General features: G+C 36.5%; 3 protein-coding genes and 1 long non-coding RNA gene across 5 annotated transcripts; 1 reads left to right on the top strand and 3 right to left on the bottom strand.

Moving 5' to 3' along the window:
- Window positions 1-1,042: 1,042 nt before the first annotated feature.
- On the bottom strand, window positions 1,043-6,179 carry LOC103984582 (dolichol-phosphate mannosyltransferase subunit 1). Of its 2 annotated transcripts, none has more exons than XM_009402104.3 (9): window positions 6,118-6,179; window positions 4,928-5,112; window positions 3,698-3,797; window positions 3,565-3,598; window positions 3,417-3,493; window positions 3,290-3,315; window positions 1,729-1,893; window positions 1,535-1,649; window positions 1,043-1,349 (listed from the first exon to the last, which is right to left on the bottom strand). In XM_009402104.3, the coding sequence occupies exons 2-9, from the start codon at window positions 5,083-5,085 to the stop codon at window positions 1,245-1,247; spliced, it is 780 nt and encodes a 259-aa protein (XP_009400379.2). In that variant the 5' UTR covers window positions 5,086-5,112; window positions 6,118-6,179; the 3' UTR covers window positions 1,043-1,244. The 2 variants fall into 2 exon arrangements, with proteins under 2 accessions (XP_009400379.2, XP_065007419.1); XM_065151347.1 differs by having other exon boundaries at window positions 4,928-5,136; window positions 6,118-6,148.
- Window positions 6,180-8,531: 2,352 nt separating this feature from the next.
- On the bottom strand, window positions 8,532-12,906 carry LOC108952953 (uncharacterized). Its single transcript, XR_010496823.1, has 2 exons — window positions 12,732-12,906; window positions 8,532-8,861 (listed from the first exon to the last, which is right to left on the bottom strand). It is a non-coding gene; the product is annotated as an uncharacterized LOC108952953 (long non-coding RNA).
- LOC103984583 (uncharacterized) lies at window positions 10,381-12,734 on the bottom strand. The gene is made up of 2 exons (XM_018826774.2): window positions 12,421-12,734; window positions 10,381-12,323 (listed from the first exon to the last, which is right to left on the bottom strand). Exon 2 carries the CDS (start codon window positions 12,151-12,153, stop codon window positions 10,729-10,731), a length of 1,425 nt encoding a protein of 474 aa, XP_018682319.2. The 5' UTR covers window positions 12,154-12,323; window positions 12,421-12,734; the 3' UTR covers window positions 10,381-10,728.
- A 1,119-nt stretch (window positions 12,907-14,025) lies between the features above and the next one.
- On the top strand, window positions 14,026-24,048 carry LOC135582959 (protein S-acyltransferase 10-like). The gene is made up of 11 exons (XM_065150959.1): window positions 14,026-14,234; window positions 14,343-14,457; window positions 18,296-18,370; window positions 18,467-18,538; window positions 18,630-18,764; window positions 19,704-19,737; window positions 20,137-20,246; window positions 22,634-22,720; window positions 22,837-22,920; window positions 23,425-23,490; window positions 23,585-24,048. Exons 1-11 carry the CDS (start codon window positions 14,153-14,155, stop codon window positions 23,757-23,759), a joined length of 1,035 nt encoding a protein of 344 aa, XP_065007031.1. The 5' UTR covers window positions 14,026-14,152; the 3' UTR covers window positions 23,760-24,048.
- Window positions 24,049-24,356: the final 308 nt, after the last annotated feature.

Below are 24,356 nucleotides of genomic sequence, written 5' to 3'. Positions count from 1 at the left end.
AACGCTTTGCAGCTTTAAATTGAATCACACAAATGAACGAAAATAAAGAATAATAGGAAGGAGGAGAGTTCATGTAGCACACCTCATTGTCGTTCTCAGATCAATCATCGATGACCGCGCTCGGGTATCTTACGTTGTCATCAGATCAATGCGCCTGCACAAACACACGGGTAAACTTGAAGACATTAACTAGCTTAGCTGGTGGAAAATACATGAACTATTGATCGCAAATTCTAGGATCAAACTCTTTTTTTCTCCCTTTACCTACGAACAAACAATGGATTATGATGGCTGATCTATTCACCAATTATTGTTGGATTATGAATCGTCGTGCTGTTCGTGATACCTCGAATAGGTAGGTGGCTGATGGTTTAGAAGCCTTCTCTTTGGGGCATTCCGACGAGCGGCTGGAGCGCGCGGCTTGGAACATTAGGGTTGTTGGGAGACTCCACACCTTGCTGTGGTTTTGGAAACTCCAATGCTCTGTCTCAGCCAACATAGCATACGCATCGAAATAAGGTTATAAATCTCGATATCCACCACTTCTGCTTGTCTATCATATTCATTTAACCTTTTCGAGCAATAATTAATATAATTCTGTCACCTCCTTCTTCCCGTTCATGTAACCTTTTTGTCCGATAAATATAATGCTGCTGACCTATGAGGAATATTACAGAACCAAAGTAGTTTATCTCATGAAAACCAAATCACAATCATGCAGGTAAAGCATGCTAATTAAGTAGTTTTATCTCATGAAAAAGCCTCTCCACAATACAAACGAAGGAGCAACTAATCTAAATTTCTAATATGTTGCCAATATCATGCAGCCAATCTACCTTTTCTTGAATATATTCTGAAGTCCCATCTGCTATTTATACATTTGCACACAAAAAATGGCATCAAATATGAAGACTTCTATTTGTTAAATCACACAAATCCTTGGCTAGGGAAAAAAATTCACTAAAAGGATTAAATTGCTCTTGAAGGAATGATTACTGTGCAGATGAACATAGTTTGCAACCAAAGCATCAAAAGAGCTATAGAGCCAATAACCACAACCATTTTTTATTTGAGAGAAAGAATGAATAGAACTATTTAGCATAGATTGTGAGTTGACCGAATTGAAAGACCAGTAGCTTTCAACAATAATAATTTGAAAATCACTTGATTTATTCCACATGGAAATTTGAAATGAACTAAAATGTTACCAGCAAAGGGGGAAACTCCAGTATCTGTTCCTCCTATTAAGTTGTGAACAACAGGTAAAAAAGGCCTTTAAGGTATTCAACTATTTCAGATCCACCAAGTTTTGAACTTCCATAAACCCTGTCAACAAAAGTTATTGGAACCTGCAGCACATGAAACAACAAAAATATTAAATAATTTGAAACAAAGCTTCAGAAAATACACTAGGTTTATTGAGAAATACAGCACAACAGTCGCAAAAAAGAACTTGATTGATCTAAATGCATAAGCAAAAACTACAAAAGCATCACTAGTTCACTGCATCAACAAAATAAAGTGATCGTCCTACCGCTTCAATATGATAACCCTTCCTGCTGGCTCTAACAATCATTTCCATCTGAAAAACATACCCTTTGCTGACACATGAGCTTACAACATCTTCAAAAGCTGTCCTCTCGTAAAGCCTACCAAACGTAATAGCACGAATTAGGCATCAAGCTTAAACATAGCTGCAACAGATGCCAAACAAGGGGAAAATAAAACCTAAAAGATCCAGTCAGATCTGAAATGCCTGGCCATAGAAGTGTCTGTGCAAGTACATTTGCCCCCCTACTAGTCAGTTTACGCATAAGGTTCCATCCATGTACGCCACCATTTCGAACATAGCGGGTTCCGGTAACTATACTTGCACCAGTTTCCATCTGCTTCCTGCTTAAGCATAAGACAATAAGATCGAGCATTGTGACATTAAGGTAGCATATTCAGGTAATAAAATATATAACTCCATACACAACGATATGTACAATTAGTTCTATATGGAATAAAGTATACCTTTTAATTAGCACACTGTTCCATGAAATGTGACCATTAAAAATGTCATTAGTAATCATTATTCTCTGAGAAATGATTTAAGTATCAAAAGAAGCATCTATTTGGAATTTTGCTTGTATGCCATTTATCTCTATTAAGGGCAACATTCACTAATAGGACTAGTATAATGACAACCTTACAAAGTGCTATTATTTCCTGGTCTTCTTTATTATTTTTGACCCTCTTGTGATACCAGAAAGCGGCCTATGCTCACCAGTGCTGGCTATGTGGAGTTTCAATGTACACAGCTTTATCTGTACAAGTAGAAAAACCTTTCCATGACTCGAACCCTAGTAATTTAAGTCCCAAAGGAGCAACTGTAAGGACAACACTTGCCCTCCTCTCTTACCACATCTAATGGTACCCTTAAACCATAAACTAAGTTCTATTTATCAGTTCATTTAAAAGTCTCTAAAAATGTCAGAAGTGCCTTAATTTTTCTCATCTCATGATTGTGATAACTTCTCCTTCTGTCCTTCTGACACTATACATTTATCTTGTTATTCTCGTATCAGCTGTATCAATCTTTTGCATATGCTGTTACCCAAAAACATGACATTCTAAACCATAAACCATGGCAGGTCGTCTCTAGACACCAAAATGATATCTGTCAGTTAGAGAAATGTATGTACCTTTACACTTTGTCTTTAGCTATGTTCAATATCTTCTGCAATCATCCTCCAAGCTGAATAATTGATCCCAGATTCTGGCAGTTTTTAGTTATGTTTATTCCTTAGACAATTTTTTTATATATACCAAAATTTATTAACACAAAAGTTACTATGATTGCATTTGATGCACATTGCTTTTTTATGCATATTTCTTAAATTCTTCAAACGGCCTATAATTCAACTTCTAATTGTAGTTTAGAACAAATCACAAACTTTTTTATTGAATAATTCATTATAACAACTCCATCTTTCCTTAATCTTATAAGCTTTTACATAAAGTTTGTGATGTTTATGTTTATGCATCTAATGACAATTGTGGAATAAAACCGTCGACCTGGTGAAGCTAACTTACAAATAAAATGATTGTTAAGCCCTAAAATAAGATATTCTAGATGATGAAAAGCTGTCTATCTCAGCATACAAAAGGAACCGAAACAAGCTTATCTATTTTTTTCTATAGGTAAAAACTACTACTATTCTGATTTTTCACAATCAAATAAGATGATTAATAAAGTTAACAGATATTTTTAAGTTAAAAAATAAATGCTATGTAAAATCCCTACCTGATGAAGTTTGGCAAGTATTTTGGCTGTTAAACAAGAAAATAAATCATTAGGTCAATAAAGCGAGGAATTGTCAGCAAATTTGCAGAAAGTCAACACCAGATGTTCTTAATAATCATGCACATACATGGTGGGACAGATCAGCATCCATGATTATTATGAAATCTCCAGATGCATGCTTAAGGCCATGGTAATAAGCAGTTCCTGAACATCGTTGCCCAAGTTCAGGATCTAGGTGTCAATTTGTCACCTAAAACAAAAAGTTAAGTTCATACCTAGACCAAGCTTCTTTGGCCTTGCTCGTAACAGCTGACAATATTTTATCAAACAGGAAAATGAATTTGTAAGAAATTGGAGACAGTCCAAAATCCCCAAGGACTACCAATATCTTAATCTAACTATACTCACAATGAGATCATCCCCATACACATTCTGTAGTTGTTTTATGATATCTTGAGTGCCGTCAGGACTTCCATCATCCACTATAACGACTTCAAAATCAATATCCCTGGAAGAAATTCAGGGAACATTTTGCTTGAAATATTTAAATAAACAAATAATGATGCATGAACAAGATGTTGACCAGAGAATTAAAAAGCCAACCATAGTGTTCATAACTGCAGGAAATCTAGATAAAAACATAAAAAAGATCGTTGAAGCTTTTGTGTATTACTTTCCTATAAAGATCACCAGATTATTTTCACAGACCAGAATTGAGTGATTAATTGCAAACACCAAAAGATAGCTCGAGTCTTTGTGATCAGCTAATGGAGCCTGACAAATATAATAAAGTTGTCTCTCGCAAATAAAAACTAAAATATAAATGTAAATAAATAAATCTATCCATATTAACTATTGACATGATTATGGTGATGGACTCTAATGACTTTGAAACAATAAACATGAAAAAAATCAAAATAACAAATAAATTGTTTTGGACAAAAATATAAAGAGAGAGAATGACCAAAAAATTCAAAGTGATTTATTCACAAATAAAGCTATGCAATAAAAAAACTAAGCTACATTCTCAAGTGAATGTTTAGAGAACAAAATTTTTATATTAAGGAAACTAAGCTATGCAATAAAAAAAGCTTGAATCTACCTGTATTTGTGTATGCATTAGGTGAATATTTTCTCATCCTTCACCAAAAAGGCATTGTACAAAGTTTCAGAGGATGGATATTTATCAGGATTCCAGCACAATATAAGAATCTCATTAAAAACAAAATGTGAAATAATAAACTCTGTCAAGTACATGAGTGTACACCAGATGATCCCTATGGTGAGAATACTTCTTGAGAAAAAACTTTCAGATGTTATACTTTCCAACCAATCTAATATGTACAATTGTCCCAATCCATGCTTCACAGGTCATCCATCATGACCAGTAACTGCAACTATTTCCTCCATCACCCAAGCAAATGGAATGATCTATCAATTCAATCATGACAAGGAACTATTATGATACAAGAGTTGTACAAGCATATAAGAACTGCAAATGAATATTTAGACAAGTTGATCTTGTAGATCGATGGCTTCATCATGCTATCTCAAAAAATATATTACAGTTAACTAAAAAGTGGTTTTATAGAGCACGTACTGAAAAAGAAAGAGAGAAGCAAAGAGAAGGGAGCACACTGAAGATGTTTGAAGACAAGGTAGATGACAAGGGCAATGTTAAGACGCTCATTGTATGTTGGGATGATGATGCTGTACTTCTTCTTCGTCCTCTTCCTCTTGCTTATTATTATTGCCTTCTGGTGCTCCTCTGTCTCTATCTCCTCCAACTTTGCCATCCTCTATGGCTAAGTTTGGTTCAATGACTAAAGAAAATATGAAAAAAGAAACTGAACAACATCAGCTAGAGATATTTGATGGCAATGAACAAAAATGGTAACAAAAATCCATATATTAAAGTTGAAAGCTTCATTATCTAAAAGATCATCATTTCATAAATAGCAACTACCAAGAATTAGCAAGCAATCATCAACCACTTGCAACTGTTAGTTAGTAGAGTTGATTGATCATAAATACTTATCAAGATTATTCATAATGCAAAGGGTAACAGGAGTCCATAGCAAAATAGATTTCTTCTGTTTCATCTTTATTAGTGTTGCCAAAAGCTTTAGCCGTTGCAAGACATCAAGTCAGCAAAAGCAAAAGGTTTACCTTACAAATAATTATAAAAATATACTTAATAAAAAGAATAATCATAAAAAAAACTTCAATCACAAAGGTTATATGTATGATCACAACACATGGTTATAGGCTTGAGTAACAAATTTCGCAAATCAAGTATGGAGACCCGCAGTTGATAGGCGATTCGGATTAACAGGTAGGTCATATTGATTCCCACAGATCCATTAGTAACTACGTGCTTCTCAACTTGTTCAAGCTTCCATGAAATTACCGTACCTATTCTAGCCTTTGCTGCAATATCTTGAACAGAATTATCATCCAACCATGACCAAGCTTGAAAACTACCAGACAATCACTAAGCTAAAAAGATGAGGCGCAACCATCTAAAACCGAACAAGTAGCCGGCACCACAAGAAACATATTTTCCCGCAACAAGCAATACAATGCGAACAATATCAGAAGGTTTTGTTTCAAACAAGCAAGTAGGAAAAATAATCAAAAAGAGGAACAAAAGGTTTAATCGATCGATCTATCTATTTTCTGAATAGATCAAGCATCAGGTGATGAACAGCGGAAGGAGTCAATAAATCACTTCATAATCCAGAAACTATTAATGATCTCGATTAGATGGATAAAGCAATAGCAGAAACAGAGAAAATTTTGGTGAAGCGACAAGGGGAGGAAGCAACCTCGGGAGGCGGGGGATGATGCGACGACCAGACGAGGGCAAAATGGAAACGAACAGCATTTTGATGACAGCGAGTGTTTTTAAAGATGATATTATAAAAAAGGGTGTTTTTTCTTTTACCTGTTTATCATTTAGTTTCAATTAACAATCAAATCATAGTTAATATATACATTCGAGTTTTAAAATGGTAGAACGTTAGTAAATATTTTCACTAAGACTTTGACTCAGAGCCAATTGTGACCTTTGTTTGTAAGTTAGATCGAGAAGTTTACTCGAAGAACCAATCATATATCGGACAAGATTACTTAGTTAAATATCTTAATTATCATAGTTAGACCATAAACCAAGTTAAGATTGAAAGATAATCCCACTAATTTAGTTAGAAATTAATCGAATCTTTAATATGATTGAATTGGGTCGATTGAATAGCTAGTTCAGTATCTGAAGTCACGGTTGGTGATGACACTGCTTGGGACTCAGTCTCTCAAGTGGTCTAGGTAGTGATATCGTCCAGATTCGGTGGTGATATCATCGACAATTAATGTTGTCAAGAAGTGGTATCACCCTATCAGGTGGTAGTACCGTCAGAGCTTGGTTTTCGAGCTCTATCAATCATACCGTCTAGATTGAGCGATGGTATCGCCCAATAATGATGGTGATACCACCCAATAATAATAGTAGTACCATCCAGTATTAGTCTGTAGGCGATGGTACCGTCAGTACCCCGAAATCCGAAGATGTAAAACTTTTTGGCTCGAGCCATTGGGGCTTATAAATACTCCATCTTTTTTTTTTTGTTGCATAAAAAGACATGAAAGTGTGAACAATATCCTAAAGTCTTGGGGTGTTAAAAATATTGTAAAAATACCAAGAGTCCTCCTTCTCTCTTTCTAAGTCTTGTGATTATTCAAAATAGATGTGAGATTTGATAAGATCCCTTCGATACTTAAGTTAAAATTAATTTTAAATTAATATTATGAGGTACTGACCAAATAATAAATTAGAGTCGAATGTATGGAGAGCTTAAAAGAGTTAATAAAACACACCTAAAGACTCTTTTTATAGTGATGCTTTAAATTTGTTATGCATGATTATGTATATTTTCTTGTCTTAGATTATATTGTATCATTCGAGCAGGTGTAACTATAACACTTAAGAAATGATATCATATTGTATTTGAGCACACGTATCGAGGTGTCGATCACATGGTATCGAAGTATCAATCACATCGTATCAATGTGTGTCATGTGGCATCGAGTGTTAATTATTATGGTGTCAAGGTATCAACCTTCTAACAAGTAAGTGGTCATATGTTCTCAATATGTGGTATTTGAGTATCGATCATATGGTATTGTGTTAATTTTATAGCAAATAGGTATCGACTACCTCATCATCCTCATATCCAAAAAATATATGTTCTAAATTTTAATTTACATAAATAAATGGGAAAGACCATATATATATATATATATATATATATATATAGTTTTACTCGGGATTGATGATGGAAAGAATACACAAGAGAACCTTGTTATTGATGGTCCCTATTTTACTATTGATAATTTCTTACTATCAACGATGCCTAAAAATAATAATAAAATATATTTTTACTATTTATAATATTTTAATTATCAATCATACTCTTATTCCCGTAATCCTTTTATTTTATCCATCAAAATCCCAATTATGCATGTCGCTCCTAGCCACTCCACCATCCGACACTATTGATGTCACTCGACGAGCCAAGAAGAAGAGATAAAGAAACCACAGCAAACGAAGGAGAAGAAGAAGAGGAGGAGAAGAAGAAGATTTACGCTTGTCTAACGTTGCTCGCTGCCACTATAAGCCGCTCGCCACTCACGATTAGGAGAAGAAGAAGGAAAAAAAGAAAAAGAAAAAAGGAAAAGATGATGAGACATTTACATCCATTTGCATAAGGATTACTTAGAAATTAAAATTAAATTTTCAAGGGACGCTTGTGCTAAACAGCGCGAAAAGAAAAGTGCTTCTTCACCGGCATTATTGACCTCCCTTGCGTTGCGATTTCATGTAGAAATGGACCACGAGGATATACTTATCGGCCGAGCGTGGCTTTGAGTAGGCCGTAACTTCTAAGCGGGCACACCATGAGTGGTTTCATAGGTGCGGACTTGCTACTAAGCTTTTTGCACGGAGCAAAGTTTAGTCGATGAAGCTTCTGTGCTGTTTGGATTTACCTGTGCCATCGAAGGAGTACTCGTGAGAGTGAGTATATCTTGCGTGGCTGCTGTAGTAAGGAAAGTAATGCAGTATAGTCGAGATGGGAATGCTTGATGTTATTAAAGCAAGCTGTGAAAGTTTCATTTGATGGTGTTGAATCATCATTCATGGGCATCGATCCCACCTATTGAAACAGATATTTTACACACAACAAGATAATTGAAATATGCCCCATTCCTTCTTTGTCAAGATGAGCTCCCCTTAAATATAAAAATAAGAATAGAATTCGGATGAATAATAGAATAATTATATTGGTCATACACTTGAAGAAAACACCATGAACTTGTCCCTGTTGCTTCCATCTCCTTCGAGCATCATTCCCTTCTTTGTTTATAGTCTCGACAACATCATCATCATCACCAAAGCTGCTACTTCTGCATGCCAAGTTTAAGAAGCTCACTCTGCAATAATCCTGTTGCCATAAGCTTTTGAAGCATGGATGCTCTGGAAAAGATTAACCAGACCTTGTTGGTTGGTCATGACAATCTGCCAAGTATCACAAATTACTAAAGTCTCAGAAATCATACTAAGTCGCATGAAGCCTGTCCAAAAAAATTAAATATTGCTAGAAAAAAATTAAAAGCACTTCACAATAATTTGCAACATTGAACTTTGTATAAGACAATATCTTAAATAAAAAACATTGGAAATTCCAGCTAGAGAAAAATATAGGCATGCAAGATGCATCCTCAATATTGCTAGAGCTCACTATCTATATCCAAGCACATTAACTGCAACGACCACCATATACATCAGATTGCCAACATACCTCATCCATTCCAACAATGGCTGTAATGATGACCTACTTTTTAGTTTGAGATCCCTTTTAAAGGACAAGTAGATGGAAATAATTTTGTTAAAAACCAAAATCACTTTAAACTCTAATGAGTAGCATTTTGACAAACTGGACCACAGAAAGAGCAGCTGAATGATATAAAAAATGATGCAACAACATCCTTTTAAGGTTACCAGGGAGTAAGAACTACTAAACATTATAAAGCCCATTTAACAGGACACCATGGTAGAATTAGCACCAAGCAATGATGTTCAATCAATGGCTATCTTTGTTCCTGAAAGAGCTTCAGGAGATTGCCAAGTGCTGTACCACTCATATGTAAAGGAAACACAGTAAACTGTACACCATTGTATAATGCACAACAAATCATGATTTAGCTCTGGGGGAGTTAGCACAAAAGAAAAGTTTAAAAACAAGGAAGAAAAAAACTGGTATGGAGATTTCTCCAATAATCTCAAGATATCATCCAAACACCCACTTATTTCCCATCTGCAACTGGGAAGCGAAGAAATTAGCTTCCTAAAACATGGGGATTTAGTACCTGTAAAATAGGAAATTCAGGGGCTAAGGATGATGAAGATTCGAAGATAAGCAAAAATCGTGCATAAATTCCCCCAGCCAAATAGTCAAACAAAAAGTAAGAATTTCCTTTAGAACTTGATCCTTAATTTGAACTTCTGGAGAAATCCCAGGATTTCTAATCATGATATACCAAACAGAGCCTAAAATTAAGATTACTTCTTACTCTCAGGAATCAATAGGACGGTGTTATATATGTGTAAATTGCATTCAAATAAGAATAATCTAATTGTTTAACAAGACATAAGTGAAATTGTGTTTTAGCTTCCTTCTGAACTTAGAGACGATTATACAACAGCCTTTCTTTGCTCAATTTAATAATAAAAGTTATAGAAAAAATGTTAAGCTGAAAATGCATCCTAATCAAATTCCACATGGAAAGGGAAATTCTCAACTGTATCAAAATATCATAAAAGCATAAAGAAAGACAAGTCATATCTGATTTGTATCTTATTTGGCTTGTTGCTTGACTGGAGATAATGCTGTTTGACCAATCAATCAGAATCTGATAAAAAGTAGAAATAAAAAAAAATGCTAATTAACAATCTCATTAAGTAGAAACTAGGTTGCCAATTATAGAAAATAAACTTACCAACACTGCACATCTTCTTGAAGCACCAAATAGTAAAGTTTGACATCAATCTCACCTTTATTAACAATAAATTAATGACTACAATTATGTACTGTCAACATTCTGCTCATCCAATGTGTATTAACTAAAAATAAGGGAGATAGTATAACTGCACTTTCTCAGTGAAGCTGCAATCAAGTTATGCAAACACCAATGCATTCTCCATCTCGAAAGTTGTAAAAAACACTCATTGCCATACAACACTTCTAAGCAGGTTACCATCCAGACAAAAAAAATGTGGTGCAAAACCATCTGCAAGACTAAAGCTGTGATTTGCTAACATCTTTAAGTCTAAAGCCATCACTGCAAACTCGAAACAGTATACACTTGAGACAGTAATATGACACTTAATATAACCCAAAAACACCTTTTCCAATATGGTGCGAGCTTTTTGTCCTACCCCTACTTGTACATCTTCTGCTGCTTCTCAAAGGGGTCAGATAGAAGCGCAGAAGTCCATTATCTAAGTTCCCTGGGGAGGAATAATGAACGCTTCGGCTTCGACCAAACTTGAATTGACTTCTCATTTGCCATTCAGGCTTCAGGTTCCTCAAATCACCATTAGCAAAATTAATACTTCGGTGTAGATAATGATTTCCTTCAATAGAACCATGACGATTACCATTGAATTGTAATGCACCATCAATTTCCATGCTTTCCACACTGTTATTCTTGCGTCCTTGCCAAGTCTCTGATGCAGATCTCTGCAGACTGTGATCATGTTTTTTCACGAAGTCTTTGAAAGAGCTAGTTATACTCCAGTCCCACACCTTACTCCATCCACGTGACTTTTTTCCTCTGATTCTTGCCACAGATTTACCTGGTTGAGACTCTTCATAAAGCCTTTCTACAAAAAGTGTCTCTAAGCTGCCATCAGATGAAATAGGTTTCTCACCAGACATGGGCACATTAGTAACTTTGCCTCTGTCAATGTCATCTGTAGCCTGAACAGGATTTTCGGACATTTTTTCACCAGGACAGTTTCCTTTGGTCCTTAGATCATTTTCTCGTTCTTCAAGGCAGGCAAATGAGCATGCTAGCGCTCTGCTAACCATCGAACCATCCCATGAATGTCTAGGAGGATCCCAGGAACTCTTGTTTAAATCATGGCATGCCCTCCAGTCACAAGAATATCGTGATTTAGGAGGGCTTTCCAACTGTATATCATCAGATGCATTACTCAACTTATCGTCCTGCAGTTTGTCCTTCTTTGAAATGCTCCTCGTCCTCCATATAAATCTTTTCTTCGCCAACATCGAACTCAACCAAAATGTCGTATCTTGGTCCTTCAACTTCTTGTCTTCAATGTTATTGATCTCTTTGGCAATATGAGCACTGATCTTAATCTCCTCAGCAGTATTAGCATTAGTTTCCATCACCTTAGTTCCTTTACAGGAGCTGAGTTTGCTGTTATCACCCTTGAAACGGTTTTCACCACAGGAACTAATTTCACATTCAATTGCACTTGAGGCCGACGACACATGCTCGTCTGCTGCAACATCTTTGTTGCTGTCAACACTGAAACCATCATCCAGTTGAAACAAGTATTGAAGAGTCCTTCTTACTCTGATCTCACCAGACTTCTTCTTAACATCCGGAATTACATCGAGGACCTCAATTATTTCACTCTGTGTGCTGCAAGGTGCCTCCAGGCTCTCTTCGGCTGCGCCAACATTTGATAACCTCTCAACCAAGCAAGAAGAACAGAAACCAGTGAAAAATTGAGTTGGATGTCTCCCACACCTGGTAAAGTTGTCACTTTCCAGGTTCATCTTGACAAAAAGGTAAACCCCAATTCACAATATCACGGATCAAGCATCTGAGAAGACGGTTGGTCACTCCAAACCCCCAAATTACAACAATGGAGAATAAAGAAGGGGAAGAGGAGTCTTCTTGTCGGAGAAAGCTGACAGCCCAGAAAATCCAACAAAAGACCCGAATTCTACACCGATATAGCAGCAAAAAGGAGGCTTTTTGTAACCCTTTTATCCAAAAGGCAGCAGACCCTACTAATCAAACATTAGGAGTGGCTAAATTACCTTTCACTTCCCAGAAGCCCTTACGTACAGCATCTCGAACAGAATAAAACCCTTAAGCAATTTAGCAACTGAACGGCCAAATTCCCAAGCCTATAATTAAAGGCTCACAAACGTAACAAAAGAGAAGAACCCCACGAGAATCAAAATCCAAAAGAAAAACGACATTTAGTTCGTTCAGCTCAAAGCATGTCACAACCCAGAGAAGGCCAATGGCGAAACAAGAACAAAACGAACCCTAGATCGATGGATTTCACAGTGAAAATTGGGAACAATAAAAAAATAGCACGAATTCGAGGTCAAGTACTACAAACTTTTCAGCGATCGACAGCAAAAGCGAACCCAAGCCGCCGAATCCGATGGAATCTCCCCGAAAATCGATACCAGTGACTCTAAAACCCAGCTTTTTCCATGCGCACGGCGAAGCTCTGGAACAAATCAAAACAACAAATACCAAAACCTCACTTGGGCGAACCCATCGACAACTGGCCCTCATGACCGAACCGTCCTCCATTTTTGACCGAAATAGCAGAAAAACCACTGTCAAATTTTGTTATATTCTATTCGCAATAATAACCTTATCAACGGTCCACAACACGCTGATGTCCGCCGTTCGATCAATTGATATCGCATTCTATGTGACGATAATCTCGTAAAATAAGAACTCTTTAGGACCATTTCCGTAACTGGGGATCTCGATCTGCGGCCGACAGCTTAACCTTGGATGCTTTTGGCTGAAGTTAAGTAGGGGAATTTTAAAATACACGTGGCATAATCCGGCAAGATCTTACAAGGAGCCGTTACATGAAAGCTCTGCAATTGTCGGGCAGCGTGGCAGCGAGAAGACGACACTTTGCATTTAGGCCATTATTACGTTAGCAAAATACAATAAAATTCCGACCACTTAATTGACTAAAATACCCCTGCAACGAGCTTTGATTGCCGGATGTGAATCTTTCGGATATGAACGTTATAATTGTTGTCTAATTGTGCCATATGGTTATTGAACACTTTAACAAACATATATTTACGAGGAAGAGAAGGGAGAATTCATAGTCGAGCTGCGCACCAACCATCTAACGACATGTGGACCGTAACACGTTCTGACCGCAGGGATTTGCACATGGTAGCTTGAACGACAGTGAGAAAACAGAGGCTCTCATCGATGGATGGTCTATATGTGAGGATCAGAGCAATGGGTGGTTGAAATGTAAGGACGGGGTTGTACAATTCCGTGTAAATTGGAGGGGATCCGATGTGAAGCTCCGATGGACCGGGTTTATTGTAGGTGAGTAGATGACGAGTACGGCCCAATTTCCGCTCAATCCGACCCATACGCGTGGATATTTGGCGGCACGAGGCTCCGTCGCAAGTTTAGCCATCCACCATCGCAGGCCCCAATGGGCTACCATACAACGGTCCTCTAAACCTATTGACGTGGCCCACCAAATTGCGGACTGGTAGATGTTGACAATGAGAGGAGACTCCGTTCGCCCTTGGAAGTGCTTGTTCGAGATCGGCTATTCCTTCTATAAACGCCAATTTAGAAATGCCCCATCCGATGTCTTCCACGAAGAACACTCGCGTGGGACCTCCATAACAAATCCGAGCTTTCTTTGTCCTCGATATATAGCCGATCCCGACGAGCTCTCCTCTGATACGTTGTGCCGCAGGCGCAACATAGTCTCGCTATTTGTTCTCATTTCCGGCGGTGGAAGTAGCACCGTCGGACCCAATGGCGCACCCCGGTGACATCGTCGTCGCCAGCGCAGCCCGGAAGAATCCCTCCGAGGGGTGCTCCCGCCTCTTCCTCCGCGGTACGGACTGTTTGTTTCAAGAAAATTTCGTATTCATGCACTTTTCTCTGCCTTCTTGGCTGGGCTTGTGGGTTTTGGGGCTGATCGGGTGAAATGGGATTGTCTCAGCCAGGGAGTCGCCGTGGGGACTGAAGGCAGCGATGGTTCTGTTCCATGTGTTCTTTGCTGGCGTCCTCTTCCTCTTGGATAGAGATTTGATACGGAGGACCAAGGAGAAGCCCTGGTAACCACGAACGCTTAGCCAGATTTCTCTTTTTTGGGCTCTTTGTGATCTTGGAAATATGTTTCTATCCAATTAAAAGGACTTCGTTTATGGATGGTTTGTTCAAAGAAGGCGTCTTTACGATTTGCAGACATTAGATCTTTTATCGGGCCAGAACATCTACTGTTCTTGCTTTTTTTCTCTTTTGCTTGGCATTAAGAAGGAAAAGTAGTCTTCCCAGGAGCGTTGAAAGTTGTGATTGGCTTGCTGGTGATTTTGTACTGAGTCATCCACGCCTGTGATATGTATGTGCAACCACATCTTGCAACACGTGTGTTCTAGCTACAAAGGAACATTTGCAAATTTATTGTCGGAGAGACTATGGAGTTGAGGCGGGACTATGAGTTTGAACCTTAGAGAACAAACTTTTATGCGCTTCATTTGGCTTCATGCCTTTGACCATAAATATTAGGTTTGAAGGATCTGCTGCATTGGTTGCTTTGAATTTAGACAAAGTAAGTTTCTGTGCAGTGTTTCCAATTGGTTTGAAAAGTTTCTAGGATTATCTTTTTATGGTAAAGTATTTACTAAATGATGATTACCTTCTTTTCTTGCGTGCGTGTGAGTAGCCACAGGTGTGGGGGTGTTGGAAGGAATTTGGGAAGTAAGTTGCCTCAATTTCGTTATCTCCTTTTCTTGTTGCCTACTGATGAGGAAAATGGTCATGCTAGTATTACATGTTTAATCATTAATGGGGAAGTAAGTTGCCTCATTTTGGTTACCACCTTTTCTTGTTGTCTATTAATAAGGAAAATGGTCATGCTAGCATTAAAGTTTTAATACTCTTCATTTCATAATCAAGGTTTTGTTTTTCTTTTTTTTTTTCATGATATTTTGGGGATAGAAATTCGATTCCAAGTAATGTAAGTTGTTAATCATATCAAACAGAGGAGAGATGAGTTAGTTAAAGTTAGAGGTGCTGCAATAGTGAGAGTAGAAAAGAATTATGCTGGTGCTACCATGGTGAAATAGTGAGAAGCATGAACAGGAACAAGAAAGTGTGAACAGAGGAGTGTTGTCAGGTGATGAGATCACAAGTGATACTAGTTAGCCACTTGGAGCAGACAATGGTGAACCCCATTAAGGAACTGTATACAATAAGTAAATGAAGATCAAGGTGAAATAATCTCCTCCAGAACTGGATTATTATACTATGACTTGTCATTGTGCAATAGTTATTGGTGCTTGCAGCAGCTTCAATACTATTTCAAGCGTTTTTTAGAAAGTAGGGAAATAGGGAAACTAAGGTCGTGAAATCATGCTGTGTTATTAGCCATGTTAACGATTTAATGGTTGGAACATGCTTGTTGTTATTTTTATCATTGGAGATTTATTAGACGATCAAGTGTTTCATGATATAATGTATGAGAGCAAAGTGTAAGATTTTGGCCTTTTGATAGGCCAATAGTGTGGTGTACTTGCTGCTCTCGTGCAGCATATACCATTCGTGTGCTCTGTTTCATGTATGAGAACTTAATATGGCATTTGCCAATGAAATTTGCCAGTTTCGTACCAATATGGCATGCCTTTCATCTCAGTATAAGTAACACCTAACATAACCTTGATGAGGGTAACATGGAGGACATCGCAGATCGATGGAAAGTAATTTTAAACTTGATGCCCTTGCATTGGACTACTGGGCATTTCGTTCCGCTCTGAACTTAAACAAGTTTCAATACAAGGTTGGTTCCCAAAGATATGTTTATCATGGAGAGACTGATGTAATTTAACTCCAAATTCATATAGTGATGTCTGGTAAAAAAATATTTGAGTGACATCAGTGTCATCTTTACATAGTGTTCTAATATTTTTGGATTTCTTAAGGATGTTTTTCACTAAGGAGTCAATTGCTGCATACTGAGATGAGATCAATAATGTTGCCCATGTTTCATCAATTGCAATATTATAAAGAAAGCCCACATGACTTGACAATCATGAAACTAAGAGCACTCTCTTATACATCCAGAGAGGAGAGCATGGTGCAACCGTCTTTTTTTATATTGAGGAAAGAAATGGAAAAAGCAAGAAAGGAAAGAGGATAAAAGTTAAAAGCAGTGAGACATATTGTAACTAAGTATGCTTTGAAGTCCTATGTGGTGAGTACTTATGTTATGAAAAAGAGAGTCACATCTCTCTTAAGTTTTGGTTTGCTACGGGGAAATCCTTTTGCCTTTGAATTTCTGTGCTGCTGTCTCTGCATATTTTTTGCACTTGTTTTTCTCTAAGTGATGTATTTGGTGACAACTTGTGAGAGATTCATATTATATTATATTAGTGGGATCATCTTGTGACTTTTTCACTTTATAGGTTCTCTGTTTCCAACAATTCTCTCCATATTAAATGAGCTAAACTTTTTTGTAACAAAATTACTTAAAGAACTTTTGAAAGTCATTACAGTTTAATCATCTATATTCACTTTGGTTGCATGACAATGGTGGAACATCACCTGATTAACTGTTGCCCTTATTGATGATCTGAATCAGATCTGAAACTTAGTCTAATGTAGGATCTTGCATCTGGATCATGGACTATATGATCACTTGAATGGTAAGATGCATTCATCTTAGCTTCCCAAAGCAACTTTTAAGTTATGATTTCTGGTCCTTCAACTTTTAACTTGAGTGGTTCATCTCTCATAAACCACAATTTCTTATCTAACGAAAGTTAGAAACAAAGAAAGGGAGGATTTGGAGTTAGCAAACTAAAATTTACATGTTTCTGTACAGTTGCAATTATTAGTTGAAAATTCAGTTCTAAAATTTTCTACCTCAAATGTGAACAAAATGCATGCATAAGCTTTCTTGCAATTTATATACATGTAAGTTTATGCATTTGGAATAATTTTCTTGTGGATCAGTTTTCTGTCTACTTTAAATCTGACTTGGATAAAAGTAAATTTCTTGATTCCTCAATTAGTAGAAGAGTGGAAACAAATCATATTGAATATTAAATTCCAAATAAATATGCTTTGATGCGGATGATGATGTTGACTTCGAGTCTTTGCATTTGGTCAGCAGGCTTGTCTCACAGTGAACTACCAGTTGGTAAAACCAACATCAAAAACTTTTCTTGGATATGTGGCATGGTTCATCCTAATTTAACAATGAACTCCTCCCTAGATAGTTGGGACATTATTCCTAAATATGAACTAAATAGATTCTGAGTACTTAATTTTGCTTATTTGGTTACATTTTCTTTCAAATATTTCCAATTTCATGATATTTAAAGCCTTTTTCTACAGCTTTGGAAGAGTAGAAAAGTCTGGATGATCTAAAATCCTATCTGGCACCTCTGTGATTTACAATAAATCTTCATCCCGACAAACTTGGCCCTTGTCCTTTTAATTGTATTCAGAATTTTTGATGAAGTAGAGTTTCTTCTTTCTCCCACAAGCTTCACTAGTTCTAATCACTGGAAACCTATGGGGTTTTATGGTTAGACTTTTTACTGTTCTATAATTATCATTAAACTCTGTGTCATGTGAACCTGCACCTATAAATTTTTACCCAGCGGTAAAACACTTCTTTTCAAAATATTCTCGAATCCTCTACTATTTCTTTGATTCCTTTGCAATATGAAATTGTTTTGTTTGCTAGTACCAGCATTCTCCTTTTGTATATAAAGTTGACTTCTTTTTATTTTACTTTAGTGTGCATAATTTGTCTTAAGTATATTTTGAGTTATATCAATTAATCTGTTTATGGATTGAAAATTCGTTATTGTTTTTTAATTGCATTCTCTTTGGTTATGTTCTTATATTTGCTCTTGTTGCATAATCTTCTATCTTCTCTTCATGCAGGTATACTGGTACATACCTGGTCATTTTTGGGGCTACATTAGCTCAATATTTCTTTACATCCGGTTCTTCCCCAGGGTACTGACATATATGCCTACTATCTGTGTTCTTAATAACTGCATTCTATTTCCATGTAAAACAATATGAGTGACACTTTTGCTTTTGTGGTTTTAGTTATGTGATTGATGCGATGAGAGCTGCAAATGGGATGAAGGCAATATTTATAGAATCACCAACGGTTCTGAAGTAAGCTTGTTGTATTCTTTGAAACATGTCAAAATAGGTTCTAAGGCTTATTTACATCATAAATATTTTCTTTGTCAATGATCCAATGTAGACAGTCTATCTCAAGAAATGGAAATATGATTCCTTCCATAAATCAGAGTCAAGTGGGCCACGATAATTCACAAATGAATTCATCTTCTTGGTTAAAGTTTGTGGCAGATCTTTATCCTCCAGGATTAACCAACAGGTATTCTCGTATGCACTTGCTTTTTGTAATCTCAGACATTATTACTCTATGCATCATGTATCGCTTTTTAACCATGAAATCAAATAATTTATATTCCTTTAGTCAAAACAATTCATTGGCCAATAAAGAAAGTGGGAGAAATAGGAGAGTCAATGCAAAAAAGGGAAGCTGCTTAGCTTGAATGCCCATATAGGTCAATTCTCGCTGGCTTTATAGGTTACACGGTGTGTGCATGTTGGGTTATTCAGGAAAATAATATCTACACCTAACTAAGGATAGCTTGAGATTTCTTGTTAAGTTTTAACAATGGGCTTGAGATTTCTTGTGACAAGGGAACATACTTGAAAAATGTGAATGATGACAAATTACTAGCAAAATGACGAGAGGAGTAGGGGCATATGCATGGTAGCAGAGTTGGTGAGGCAAGGAATGTGCAGTCTGGTGTTGAAGATCATGAATCATTTCTGAAATACAATATAGGTTGTTGTGCATGCAAGTAGGCTCTATGTGGATGTATAATATAGATATGAGAAACCATAAAATCTAAAGAATTGAACAGGCATTGTCTTTTGGTTTCTCATGTTTGCAATGATCTTGGTTTTCATTCTTTCATTTTTATCTCAGAGAATTGATAGATCCAAAATCAAAATGTTATGCTGCTTTTGAATCTTTGAAACGGTGCTCTTTACTATTTTTCTGCCTTTTCCTTTTTATATTGCTGTGGCACTAGGCTACACTTGGGATTCTGGCATGGCAGGACATGAATTGTCCCAGAAGCCAGTCAGTTAAACTTAATATTGTGGCTACAAGAGCTCTATTTAAGCTTTGGGATTGCATTTAGTTTCCTACTAGCATTTCATCAACGAGCAAATTTTTCGTTCACAGTGTGCACAATAGTTGATTAACAACTTATATGATTATGTTCCATTTGTCTTGCAGGAACTGGACTTGCCCATACTGTAATGTTATACAGGTAAGCACATATTATAATTCTAAATATAGTAGAAGATAATATTTGTGGATAATATTTTTTATTAAAAGGTGGAAGCTTCTTACAAATTGTAGGGGTTGATAATCTGTAGTTTCTTATGGGATGGATCATGCCTAAGAACATTACATAATTCTGGCTAGAAATCAATGCATTCCCAGTTCAAATGTTCTGGCTTGCTGAAACTTCAGAACTTCTGATTATGAGTGTGTCTACCAAAATTTCACGTGGCATAACTTATGATATCCATCCTGGTAGATTTGCCTTTGAAATGCATTTGGCTCTACAATAACACTTCATTTCTTAGTTATAATATGCGTCTGTAACCTTTTCCATATCCAAAATATCTGGCTTTTGTTTAACATTATGGCAATCATTCCACAGCCTCCACGGTCAAAGCACTGCCATGATTGTGACAAATGTGTCCTGCAATTTGATCATCATTGCCTGTGGTTAGGAACTTGCATTGGTAAAAAAAACCATTGTCGATTTTGGTGAGCTTTATTCTTCAGTTAATTATAAATGTTCCAGAATGTTTAAACTTTAAACAACTCCTTTTACTTAGTATGCATGATGTGTTTTTTTATGCAGTAACCATGTTCTTAAAGAAGGATGAAGTTATGTGATTGTTTGTGGCCCATTAAATTGCATTTGCATATTTTTGTTTCCGCCTTCAATCATATTTTTTTCATAAATACTGGCTGGCTGAATTCTGAACATATTTTGGGTTCAACACCCAACTGCTAGATCATGATGCTTTTTTTATGCAGTAACCATGTTCTTAGTGAAGGATGATGTTGTGTGATTGTTTGTGGCCCATTAAATTGCATTTGCATATTTTTGTTACTACCCTCAATCATATTTTTTTTCATAAATACTGGCTGGCTGAATTAGAACATATTCTGGGTTCAACACCCAAGTGCTAGATCATGAAACTTGAATTATTTTTGTGTAGCATTGGACCATATTTAAGATAGCTTCTTCTTTTAACCTACTCTTTATAAGTTTTATGCCAAGTGAATAATTAGATTTATGTCAAACCTATATGACAATATGATCGAGCGTCAAAATATGAACAAATTATGTCATCTATACATAAACACATATCAGAATTTGGTTTAAACATTAGATGCTTAACAGTTCCATATCTAGTGTTGATTTCATTACAATAGTAGCTTTCCAGCTGGTATATATATATATATATATGGCGATTGTCCAGGAAAATATTATCTTTTTGGGTTTTTCCTATATGGTACCCTCTTTTCAAAATTCTCAAATCATCACCCCTATTTTTAATATTCCAAAAATGCTCCTTAAAAAGGCTAGCATTTTTTTCTGCCCAAATCCAAAAATTTTCCCGTCAACTGTTTACAGTGTTTTATATATTAGTTTTTATCCACAATATACTGTATAATGTTTTGTTTTAAAAACACTATACAGTGTTTGTGGATAAAAAACAACCCATAAAACACTGAAAACAGTTGGCTGGAAAACTTTTTGGATTTAAGCGGCAAAACATTGTGGACAGCTTTTGGGGGTACTTTTGGGATTTTTTTTAAATAGGAGGTGATGGTTTGGGAATTTTGAAGAGGGAAGATACCATCCATTAAAAACCCAAAAAGAAGATATTTTTCCGAACAATTGCCCATATATATATATATATATATATATATATATATATATATATATGCCTAATAACTGCCTAGAGCTTTCATAGCCCTGTCTAAAACATATTGGCTGCACACTCTATCCGTTCTAATTGATGCCAGATGATTCTCATATACATACATCTGTTCTTGATTGTCATCTAATGGAATGGCCTAGTAAATGTGTTTCATGCTACCTTATTTTAAAACTTTGCAACTTTGTTTAGCTCCATCAACTATTGGCTCTTTGTAATGATTGAATCAATTTTCTCCAATTTATGATCGCTTCAATATATGGTTGCTTCAATTGTATCTATGTTCACAATCCTTCTGATTGCTTTCATGTTTGTTCTTTTTTGTTGTTCATGTTCAAATAGCTAGATCTGATTTAGTGGTTACAGTGTTTCTTGATATTTCCATAAAGAGATTTTTCATCTCTATGAGAAGTTTCTTCTGTTTGTTATTTGCTTCCTGTATAACCAATCGCTGCTCTTCCATAGTGGTGATTTGCCATCCAGCTACAGGTTGGGCTATCCATTTTTTCTTGACTCAGCAACTTCCAAAATTGTGGAGCATGTAGTTCAAACCTTGAAGTTGATAACTACAGTGACAAAGCCCTGTTTGGTTCAAAAATAAGCCTCTGGATAGGCACTTACTCTGTGAACTTTCCAAACATGATTAGCTTTTAGGATTTAGACTAGGACTTGATTATACAATCAAGATCCTTTACCAAGTGTATAACAATTTCTGCCAAGCTCTTAGCGTAACTTGTAAAAAAGAATGTTATTAAGTGCACGAGGCTCCCACCAATGCGGTTTGGAGAGGGCCAATGCGGTAGCCTAGAGTAACTAATTAATTATGTGAATTTGTGGTTATTTTTTAATTATACTTGTGTTGTGCCCCTGTTTGCTTGTTAAAATTAATTTTTAAACATTACTGTCAATCCAAATGTTCTTTTTTTGTATGCTCTTTATCCTATGGCTATTGGATTTGCTCTATAGAGTGCTACATATTCATTTTTAACATGCTAATGTTATTTTTATTTTATTTTATACTATCACAAGTTTTGTTTGGTTAATTATTGCTTCATCTCACGTTCTAGGAACTTATGAAATAAGCACAAACAGAGCTAGCATATTAATGTGAAGGTTGTTATGCTTATGCATCCCGAGTCATGTCTTTTTTGAAGTAGTTATATTCTAGACATGATTGTTCATCCTGAGTACATGTTGCAGGTGGTACATCTTTGAAGAGACAATTCTCTGCATCTGGACTGTTATATTGTATATCACATTCTTGCACTCAAAAGACACAAAAGCTTGGTGTGTTTACTCTCTTTCCAGCAGTCTATCTTCATCCTCTACTGACATTTTGTTGAAAAAGTAGTGGTTACCATATATGACAAGAACATGATATTTGTTTGAAATTGTGCAATCAGGTGGAAGGATTTTATTATGATAGTACTTTTGGTACCCTTAGCCTTTTGTGTCATCTTCTTGATTCTGCTGCTGCTTTTCCATAGGTATGATCGGTTCTTAATTTTGTGGTAAAACTATGGTATTTTTTACGTCTATTATCTTCTTTATGATGCCACAATTACGCGACTCGAGAACTAGTTTCCTGCACTTGATTATACTGTTATCACTGAACTTTAGTTTTTTTTTAATTTTGTTACAGAATTTAGTTTTTCTTTGATGTTACTTCTTTTGTTTATTATATTACTGGTTTTTATTGAATAAACGGCCAGACTGTATCTTCATTACAGTGTCAAAATGACACAGGAAAATGGCCTGCAAAATATAAACAAACATTCTAGCACTCAGTAATAATCCTCTTTCTTAAAACTAAAGCATACATCTATTTGTTCACCTGTTCTCTGTCAAAAATTTGAAGGAAGCAATGGTAGGTGCAAAATAAGTTGTCAGGTTTAAGAATAACCTGATCATGATGACTGTATTCATACTGCTGATATTCTTGTGCTTGCATATTTCATGTGTTCTTATTGATGCTTATTCATGTGTTTCAGTTATCTGGCTTTAACAAATCAGACTACCTATGAGACAGTGAAAAGGCGGCGGATTTTGTACCTGAGGTAAAAATGAACGGGCTTCCATACCACTGAGACTTTGCTGTGCTCATCTCAGGGTGGTACTTATGAGCAAATCATGAATGATTTTGAGTTGCAGGGGAATTCCAGCAGGAGTTCATCCATTTAGTAATGGCATTTTCAGAAACCTGCGCGCCTTTTGCTGCTCCAGAGTTGGCATATATGACATGGAAGCAGTCCCACCAATGGAGGAGCTAGAAGACAGAGCAAGAGCATATACCTGTGTGGATGTTGTCTCTTGTAGGTGTTGTTGATTCCTGTGGTGCTTCTCTCCCACTGGGTGTTTCATAGCCCTTTGTTCTTGTTCCTATTCCTGTTATCCTCTTAGATAGTCTGCTTGTTTGATACAGTTCTTGGGTTTTTCTTTTTCCCCTTTTTATGGCCAGACAAATGATGGTTTTCTGTCTCAGTATAATCGTCATACCGGTCCGGCCATGAGTATTTTTTGTTAGGCCACACAAATTGACGCCTTTCTTTATATCCTGTATCGGTGGGGACATTTGTGTGTGATTGGTGTATGTATTTTGAATGTCAATCTTTTCAGATACTAATATCTTGAACTTTTCATAAACAAAAAGCTAATAATATCGATCACAATTCTCGTTCAGATGGTCGGATTCGATGCATATGATTTGTCATGCCTGTTTCTGGCCCACCTGGACAAATGTCATGTGGATGATACCTTGACTACGTCCCCGCATGCACGTCATGGCCGTCGGGCCTGGCTTGGCTCCACGTTGCAATGGAACAGCACACGTGCCCCTGCGATTGGTGGCTGCATAATTGGAAGCAGATGGCCTTCTTCCTCTACCGCACCGTCTCCGCCTCCGAACCAAATAGAGTGGAGTGCG

This window comes from Musa acuminata, chromosome BXJ3-5 (assembly GCF_036884655.1).
Source record: "Musa acuminata AAA Group cultivar baxijiao chromosome BXJ3-5, Cavendish_Baxijiao_AAA, whole genome shotgun sequence".
In the NCBI taxonomy this organism is placed as follows: domain Eukaryota; kingdom Viridiplantae; phylum Streptophyta; class Magnoliopsida; order Zingiberales; family Musaceae; genus Musa; species Musa acuminata.
The sequence above is the reverse complement of the archived record's forward strand: the minus strand, read 5'-3'. Positions and strand labels throughout refer to the sequence as shown.